Raw genomic sequence first — 10,000 nt, 5'->3', positions numbered from 1 at the left:
TGTCCACCTTCAAGTTAACCAGTGTCTGGTCATATAGCATATACATGTTTCAGGAGAGATACCTCGTGTTAACTAAAGGTAGCTGGCCAACCCAACACTGACCACGAAAGAATTCTATCAGATATAACGGACGAAAAACAGAGAAATAACATGGCTATTGAAGGCATCTGATGGGGAGTTTGTTCGTTTAGGGGAAGAGATGAGTAAAATTCTGAACAAGTATTTTTCAACAGTTTTCACCCTGGAAAACATGCAGGAAATGTCGGACAGAGACCAGATTTTTGGGAATATGAGAATGAGAAGCTGACAAATATTTCCATCCTTCTGCTTTACTCTCCGTTATCACCTTATGACCTTCGTAGTCCTAGATCAGATCACCTCGCGAGGACCGGATAATTTTTTGTGGTCTGGATATCTATGTAACTTAATTTCAACACTTAGGCTTGTATTCTCAAACACTTTATTCAAATTCACACGAGTTTTTAAGGTGTTTTTTATGGTTCTAGAGGCAGAGTGACAAGATTTCTATATCATTAACTGGAGAAACACTCTTGAAAACCCGGCTAATAATTTCTGTAGCCTTTAAAAATAATCGTGGTGAGAGAGCAAAACGTTTCTGAATATGGACCTTAGGAAAGCATAGAGACACTGCAGAACACACACACACATATACATATACAGACACTACAGGACACATACAAAGGCAGAAATACAACAAAACACTTAGGCACATATACATCACATAACAAATACAAAAACAAGAAGTCAACAGAACTCACGCAAAGACAGACACTATACAGAACATTTAGACGACCAAATGCAGAAACACTACAGAACACTTATTAGAGCACAAGGCGACATATATTACAAAACACACAAACAAACAAAAAAGTAACACTAGAAACACTTTGAAAATATAAAGAGAACACCAGGAGGCAAAGATATGGAACACTGGACGGCGACACTTGGCCACGCAACACCAGGGAACACAAACTCTCCTGAATCTCATCAAAGTAAGTATCAAGTTTCATCCTGACTTTATAAACTTATATATAAAAAGAAAAATGCCACAAAAGTTTATTCCCCCCAAAAATCTTATCAATTATAAGTTATAATTAAACTTTTCTTTTTAATGAGAAGAAAGTGGAAAGAAAAGGCAAAAAGGGAAAGAGAAACACGAGGAAAAGAAAGATGATAAAACGGTTTACAAAGCAAGCACAGGACAGGAAGTGTTTCGGTGTAAACTCATCGTAAATTTTTTAATGTAGCAGAATTTAAAGCTTCTCAGAGAAATACTTGAGATTAAACTGGAGAGCTTTGAGTTGAGTTTTAAGCGACCAGAAGGTGAAAAGTGTAGCACAGAGTGGTGAAAACACGAGAAGAGGCGACGGGACTACAACCAAGCCGAAAACCTAACACAAAGGAATGATAATGATGAAGTAATAGTGATAAATGAATAACACTGACTGATGATGATGATGATGATGATGATGATGACAGCTGTAGTAAAAGTTGTGCTCACATTCTTCTTCTTCTTTTTTTCTTCTTCTTCCTCTTCTTCTTCTTTTTCTTCTTCTTCTTCTTATTGTTATTATTATTATCATCATTATCATTGTCATAATTTTTTCCTTCTATTATTATCATTACCAGAATTACTCAGCGCTGGCAGAACATCCCTTTGCCAAATTTCATTAGTATCAATTCAATGTTTTTTTTTTTTTTCAGTGGACACACCCACAAATAGACGAACCGACAGTGTGTTTTGGGATTTAACTCTAAAATGACAATGAATGCTCCATTTATGTTCCCCGACCATCAAAACTCCAACGATGAATAGTAGTAGTAGTAGTAGTAGTAGTAGTAGTAGTAGTAGTAGTAGTAGTAGTAGTAGTAGTATTGTAGTAGCAGTAGTAGTACTAGAAGTAGAACTAGAAGTAGGAGTAGGACTAAGAGTAGCACTAGTGGTATAGTAGTAGTAGTAGTAGTAGTAGTAGTAGTAGTAGTAGTAGTATCAGCAGCAATAGCAATAGCAATAGCAGTAGCAGTAGCAGTAGCAGTAACAACAACATCAGCAATAAGAGTAACAATGATAATGATGATGGTAAAACTAATCAATCATGAAACCGATCTAACCTCTACCGTCTCACTGAACTAACAAAGCAACACAAACCCACGTGAACTCTGACCTTCAGTAAGCCCCTCAAAGAGACGCACTTCACATTACATAAACCCCTTAACCACTCCCCTCTGACCTCTGACCTCACGTGATCCTGACCGAGACGCATGCCAACCACGGTCACATCTTTCAACTGAACAATTTACCGTCCTGGCGTTCTTCCCTTCATAGATTCCCCCAGGACACATTCCCCCTCTTGAGAAATTTCCCTGTGATATTTTCCCCCTCACAGATTCCACTTAAGACAAATTCTCTTGAGGGCATTTGTTCCCTTGGAAGTTAATGGACAGCTTTGTTCTGGTGACGAGGCGCAGACTGAACGTATTGCTGCTTTTACTGGTTGGGGTTAGGTCAGGTTACACTACTGGTTGAATAAAGAGAAAGGGGAAGTGTCTAGAGGGAGATATATACAGAAAGGGGAAATATTCAGTAGGAAAATACATAAATCATGATGTAAATGTTTTGGAGAGAAAACGAGTACAAAAGGAAAGTATGAAAATATTCTACAATCGAGGAAAATGTACAGAAAGGGAAAAGTGGCAATAGGAAAACTACTTTACTCTCGTGGAACATGTCCAGAGGAAAAACGCCTACTAGGAAAAAAAATTCTACGTTCGAGGAAAATATACGAATTGAAAATATCCTACTTTCGGAGGGAAAAGTCTACAGGAAAACACACTACGCTAGAGAAAAAACGCACGGAGAAAAAGAATATCCTATACGCAGAGAGACAAGTCTAGAGAGAAACATTCTACATTGGAGGGAAATCTACGGAAGAGGAAAAGCCAAGGGAAAATATAAAAAATATCATGCGGCGTAGGAAGCACTCACCGTGACTGTGGCCTCGAGCACCTGTTGATGACCGCTCCACCAGGTGATGGCAGGAGGAGGCCGCGCGCCCACCACCACGCACGCCACTTGGTAGGAGTGCCCTGCCTTGAGAGCCTTCGATTGTGGAGGCTGGATGGTCACAGTAAGCGGGGGCACTGCAGGGGAGTGGGAAGGATACGGGGAAGAAGGAAGAAGGAAAAAAAGACAGAGATAAAAGAAAGAAAAGAAGAAAAGGAGAAAAAGATTAATTAAAACATAAACATACAAGGAATAGTTGAAGAATATGAAAGGAAATGAGACGAGGAAAAGAAACACGATAAATTACAATATAAATACAAGAACATACACAAAAAATACATGAGATTTATACGAATCAGTCACTGTAATACCCAGAAAGCAACAATATATATACCTGCGTCCCCCTGCCATACCTATTCTTTAATTGAATAACATAACTGAGTCTATTCTGGTCATATATATTTGCAATCACTAGAGAGAGAGAGGAAAGAAAGGGGGAAAGCAGGGACGAAGGAAAGCAGGGAAGCAAAGAAACGGGAAAATATAGAGACAAGGTGAAAAATAAGAAGAGATTTATTAGAGAGGGAAGATAGAAAGGAAAAGAATAAGTAAGGGAGAGGGTGAGAAGAGATGAAAGATGAAGAGGAGGGTAGAGCAGGAAAAGGAGGTAGAGAATAAAAACATGACGAGAGGGAGATAACAGGGAAAGAAGTAAAATGAAAGCAAAATATTCATACAATGATAAAACGAGAGAGAGAGAGAGAGAGAGAGAGAGAGAGAGAGAGAGAGAGAGAGAGAGAGAGAGAGAGAGAGAGAGAGAGAGAGAGAGAGAGAGAGAGAGAGAGAGAGAGAGAGAGAGAGAGAGAGAGAGAGAGAGAGAGAGAGAGAGAGAACGTAAAAAAAAAACAAAATGCATGATACCGGAAGAACAAGAAGAGGAGAGCAAAGGGAAAGGATAACACGAGAGGAGAACGAGAGACGTGATGAAAATGAAGAAGGTAAAAGTTTCAGTCAAATAAATGAAGCGTGGCTAGGAAAAAGAAAAAGAAGATAAAGAAGTGGGATGAAAAGAGTCTCACTTGAGGTTAATATTATTCTCTCCGTTCTATTCCAGCTTACACTGCAATTCGAACACACACACACACACACACACACACACACACACACACACACACACACACACACACACACACACACACACACACACACACACACACACACACACACACATGAAAAAAAATAATACGAAAAATTGCTTGAATAAATCGGTAAGGAAGGTATTTGTCTTTCTAATGAACTACGTGTGGGTATGTAATTTCTGCACCACCACCACCACCACCACCACCACCACCACCAGCACCACCATAATGAACAGCTACACCACGACGCTACAAAGACAAAGAGTTGATTATCTGTCATGAAGGGAATCAGATGCACTGCTGCCAATATCATCTGGTTATTAATTATCACAGCCAGGGCTAAGGATTTTCTCGACATCATTATTGTTACTGTGAGTGTTTATAATTACTTACGCTATTATTATTATTACTATTATTATTATTATCATTATTATTATTATTAGTAGTAGTAGTAGCAGTAGTAATAGTAGTAGTAATAGTAATAGTAGCAATAGACGCAGCAGAGAAGGGGATCGTCAGACAGTGGTGTATAACATCTGATAAGAAGGACCCCGTCACTCCTGGACTGTTGAGAGGCGCGGCCTTTGTGTGGCGCGGTTCACCTGCAGCAGTGCACACTTTCACGGCTGTCATGATGTAGTAATGGACGAATATTGCAGGCTAATTACTCATTGTTTTTTATGCAAAGATAATTAAACATCAGACAGGTGCTTTTTACCGTATGCATGTGAACGGTTTCATTAAAATGGATAGCACTATATATCTATTATTGGCAGCTTATGAAGTGGTCTGGAGACTGAAGTGTCCCATGGCGGTAGTTTTTTGAACTTTTAATTACCTATATATTTCTTATGTAAAAGGGACAGTGACTTATGTTTAATGTAGCATCGGCCTCTATGGGAAAGTGTCATAAATAAATTTAGTAACTGTAATAATTTCTGAGGGACAGATTTCGGAACCTTAAGCACCAGTTAACGAAACAAGCAGAGTATATGTCTGAACTAATAAAGATGATTGATATTACAAGGATCATCTGAAGAGCTAGGTGTACACTTGTAATGGTGACTCTGGCGATACGACACACAGAAGCCACGTAAAGGTACCACAAAGAGTTAATGACAGTGACACCACACCGAGACGCAACAAAACACCCGCGAAAATTCTCCTCAGTATCCATGGAAGCAATAGCAGCCTAGTTTGAGAATATCCGTTTTAATTGAACGTCAAGGAACAAACGATAACAGAAATTCCTGAACACAACGAAAGGCAAGACTCACAGCTCATTTCCAAGGTGATCTGAAGGACTGCAGGCTTCGTCAGGTTAGAGTTCGCGGCGGTGCAGGTGAATTCCGCCAGCAGGTGGCTGCGAGTGAGGGGCCCAAGGGTGAGGGTGTTGAAGGGCTCCTCCATCTGCGCCCCCGTCAGCATGTTAGTAGTCTGGTTAATGTTATCCGTGAGCGTGTCCGTGATGTTCGTGTATGATTCCGACTCCATTTCTGCGTCCACCACCCTGGAGCCCTCCGCCCACACAACCCAGGGGCGCGGTCTGCCTGGGGGAGGGTAGGAAAGGAGGTCAGTAATGTGCAGTTGCCATTCTTGATGGATGGAAGCTATTACTCATGCTATTTTTCTTTTCCGTGTTTCTCTCTCTCTGTGTGTGTGTGTGTGTGTGTGTGTGTGTGTGTGTGTGTGTGTGTGTGTGTGTGTGTGTGTGTGTGTGTGTGTGGGTAGGAGTCTCTCTCTCTCTCTCTCTCTCTCTCTCTCTCTCTCTCTCTCTCTCTCTCTCTCTCTCTCTCTCTCTCTCTCTCTCTCTCTCTCTCTCTCTCTCTTTCTCTCTCTCTCTGAAAAATACAGGCTGATTCGTATTGCCCACTTGCTGTGTCAACCTCTAAACAAATGCGGCACTACAGAGAAATTAAATATATGGTGTAGCAGTGTGGTGATGATGATCGGGCACACACACACACACACACACACACACACACACACACACACACACACACACACACACACACACACAGCTGTTCATTTACTCATCACAAATAACAACACACACATTCAGCCAGGCTTTGTTTAGTATATGGGAAGGATTATTAAATTACTTTTTGCAGCGAAATTGTTCCTGGCGTATGAGAGAGAGAGAGAGAGAGAGAGAGAGAGAGAGAGAGAGAGAGAGAGAGAGAGAGAGAGAGAGAGAGAGAGAGAGAGAGAGAGAGAGAGAGAGAGAGCACCCCCATCACCGCCTTGCAAACACCACACAAATAAACTTACCACAAAAGAGTCACACGTTTAGTAGCTAATTTTCAGACTTTCGCCAACTTTTGCATGGTGGAAGGAGGATTCGAGGGACGCCGAGGAATGTGTTCACGGGGCACCAGGAGATAAAGAGGCATACTTTGGGCGTCCCTTTGGTTCCCCGCAAGCCCGGCCAGCGATGCAGTAACTTCATTAGCCAAAGTTTAGTTACACCGCGGACAACTCCAGCAGACCCAGTTGAATATTTTAGTTGATTGGGTTGATGCGTGACTTGGTGACTGGACGGTTGAGTGGTTGTGTCAGTGGATAAGGTAAATGGCTGAGTGGATAACTGTTTGGACTAAGGGTTGTTTGGATAGGTACATCTGGAAAGGTTTGGTACACGGGCAGTTGATTAGGTTGCTGGTTGGGTACAATAAGCATGGTTGTTAGTATGGGTGGGTAGCTGCGCGGCTTGCTGTCTGGGAGGTTAGTTTACTGATTGGCAGGAAGAATGGATAGCTGGGCGGCTGGGTGGAGGAGTGGCGTTAACCGGGAGGAGGGATGGCAGAGATGAAGAATGGCCGTGACCTTCTGGGTGGCAGCAGCGGGGAATGAAAGTGCAGGGTGGTGGTGGAGTGGTGGTGGGGGGACGGTGACAAGGGGACACCTCTTTGATCAAACGTATCTTACCTTTAATACAAATCCTCATACCTCTTGGGAAATACAGGTAAGATGATGCAAACGGAGCCCTCCCAGCCCACCTGTCCTGCCGGGGATGCACACTCACCTCCATGGGCGATGCAGGTGAACACGACCACGTCCCCCAGCAGGTAAGGCCCCACCACAGAACTGGCCAGGAGTGGTGTGTTGGTTCCCTCCACGCCCTCCCCCACCAGGACACTCACGCTGGCCGGCGGCACTGAGGGGGACAGACGCACATGGAGAGGGGGGGATCAGTAGCGTCAGTTTGCAGAAGGACGCTGAAGAGGCGCTATTACTACTACTACTACTACCACTACTACTATTACTACTACTATTACTACTGTTACTACTACTACTACTACTACTACTACTACTACTACTACTACTACCATCACTACTACTACTACTACTACTACTACTACTACTACTACTACTACTACTACTACTACTACTACTACCACCATCACTACTACTACTACCACCATCACTACTACTACTACTACTACTACTACTACTACTACTACTATCACTACTATAACTATTACTACTGCTACCACTATCAATACTAGTAAGCTGAGCAAGGATTTCAACATTGGTGCCAGGAAAGAAAGGAAAGGTTAAGGCTAGGGCTGAGGGGAAACAATAGCAGGAGAGAGTGAGAGGAGAGAGCAAACAGGTGAGGGGAAACACTCGTAATGAGCCCGAAACTAAATCTAAATGAGTGTTCTTGTGTGTTGTTGTTTTGGCGGAGGAGTAGGAGCAGAGAGAGAGAGAGAGAGAGAGAGAGAGAGAGAGAGAGAGAGAGAGAGAGAGAGAGAGAGAGAGAGAGAGAGAGAGAGAGAGAGAGAGAGAGAGAGAGAGAGCTTCAACACTCACCAATTAACGTCAAATTAACACGTGTAGTCTTGGTGGGCTGGCTCCTGAAGTCGACACGGCAGGTGTAGAGGCCCTGGTCAGCGTCGGTGAGGGGGGCGAGGCGCAGCAAGGCCAGAGACGCGCCTACCTGAAGGGCGGCGCGGGAACCCAACCTCGTCTTGTCCCACCACTCCATCTCCACCTCCTGCCGCCCATCCAGCCTGAGTGAAGAAAGAAAATACAAAATTGAATCCATAATTGCAACACCAAGGTATGATTCAGCGGTGGCCTTAGTGACGCAGTGCATGTTTCACGGCAGCTGTATTTGTCACGTGGCGCCCTCAGCATACCCGGTACGGCCAGTTCTTGGATATTATAAGTCTACTTTTATTTTCACTGAGTGTGATATTGAGGATGAGAGGTCATGGAAATCTAGATGAGTTTTGTGCTTCATGGTGAGTGAGTGGCTGCCGCTCAGGCCAAACAGGACCAGCACACACCCAGGCCTCGTCACCCTTCAGGCGCCTCGCCGTACATGCTGCACTGAAGGCCAATGGTTGAGTCATGAAGTTAGCATAATTCTTGGCGTCTTATTTCCCTCATTCACTTGAAGATAATTAAAGTTGCTACAGAGTGTGAAGAGGAAGGGGGAAATGTAACAGTGGAACCATGCGTACTTTGGGATCTGAGGGGTCTCCAAGCGCACGGGTTAGAATCCTGTCCACGGTCTGAGTGCAGGTTGGGCTTCCTCACTCTGGGCAACGGTTTCCTAGCGGGTGGGCTTTGAGATAGGAGGTACCCTAAAAAGTATCCCCTTTAGCCCATATATTCCCGTGAAAAGCCCTCATGGTATAAAAAAAAAAAAAAAGCTGTTCAGGACACTCGGAGTAAGCACTAACGACCCAGCGAGTGAAAGGCTTGAATCGTATTATGGTTTGGGTCAGCTTGAAATACTCAGTGTACAGCTTGTTGGGAAAAACGTCTTTTGAACTACGTAGCAAAGCAAGTTGCGTCTGCAGAGCTGTTGTGTTTCAATCCGGCCACGGAGCCTCGAATGAATCAGCCTCATTCATTACCGAGGCGCATCACTCAGCATTAATTAAACTGTGAGGCAGCGCTGCTTACGAGAGCCTGCGAGGGTCAGGGAGGTGACGCCGCCAATCCATCAACCCTCAACGGCTCACCCCAGCTAGCTTCGCACCGGACCTCGGTGGTATCGGTCTTGGCGTAGTGGGCTCACAACCATGAGTTTCTGAGTTCAAATCATAGTGTTTGTCTTCTTTCACGCTGGAGCGCCGCCCACCTGGTGGTAGAGAATACCTGAGGGACTCGAGCCCAGGAAACAATACCCGGGGTCACCTTGCTTCCCGGCAGGAGCGGAGGAACAAGTCACGTCTTTCTCCTGTGTGTGTGTGTGTGTGTGTGTGTGTGTGTGTGTGTGTGTGTGTGTGTGTGTAATTTTTTTTTCACCTCGGTCGCCTGCTGGTCACCCAGCCAATCTTCCCCATTACGGAGCGAGCTCAGAGCTCATAGACCGATCTTCGGGTAGGACTGAGACCACATCACACACAACACACACCGGAAAAGCGAGGCCACAACCCCTCGAGTTACATCCCGTACCTATTTACTGCTACGTGAACAGAGGCCACACATTAAGAGGCTAGCCCATTTGCCTCGCCGCTTCCCGGGACTCGAACCCGGCCCTCTCGATTGTGAGTCGAGCGTGCTAACCACTACACTACGCGGTGTGTGTGTGTGTGTGTGTGTGTGTGTGTGTGTGTGTGTGTGTGTGTGTGTGTGTGTTTGCTGTATTGCTACTGCAGATACTGCTACTCATGATGCTATTAATGGTGGTATTGTTGCTGCTATTGCTATTACAACTACTACTCTTGCAATTTGCTTCGTTTCTCCAATTTTTCTGCAGTCGTTGTTATTGCTTTTTCTCCATTTCTATTATATCTTTTTTCTTATTTCCCTACTCCTCCTCCACCTTTCTCTTGTTGCTATACGATTATTTTCCTTCTCACGATTCTTCCTGGAC

At 44.0% G+C, this 10,000-nt stretch overlaps 1 protein-coding gene across 4 annotated transcripts in view; it reads right to left on the bottom strand.

Moving 5' to 3' along the window:
* LOC123508254 (hemicentin-2-like) overlaps positions 1-10,000 on the bottom strand; it is an 84,141-nt gene that overhangs the window by 23,724 nt on the left and 50,417 nt on the right. For all 4 annotated transcript variants that reach the window (XM_045261828.1, XM_045261825.1, XM_045261826.1 and 1 more), the window contains exons 3-6: positions 7,981-8,180; positions 7,190-7,321; positions 5,442-5,714; positions 3,008-3,162 (exon numbers count right to left, since the gene is read on the bottom strand). In XM_045261828.1, coding sequence (XP_045117763.1) covers positions 3,008-3,162; positions 5,442-5,714; positions 7,190-7,321; positions 7,981-8,180 — 760 coding nt within the window. The remainder of the gene's footprint in view (positions 1-3,007; positions 3,163-5,441; positions 5,715-7,189; positions 7,322-7,980; positions 8,181-10,000) is intronic.

This window comes from Portunus trituberculatus, chromosome 24 (genome assembly GCF_017591435.1).
Source record: "Portunus trituberculatus isolate SZX2019 chromosome 24, ASM1759143v1, whole genome shotgun sequence".
NCBI lineage: Eukaryota > Metazoa > Arthropoda > Malacostraca > Decapoda > Portunidae > Portunus > Portunus trituberculatus.
Note: the sequence above shows the minus strand (reverse complement) of the source record. Positions and strands in the feature narration are given on the sequence as shown.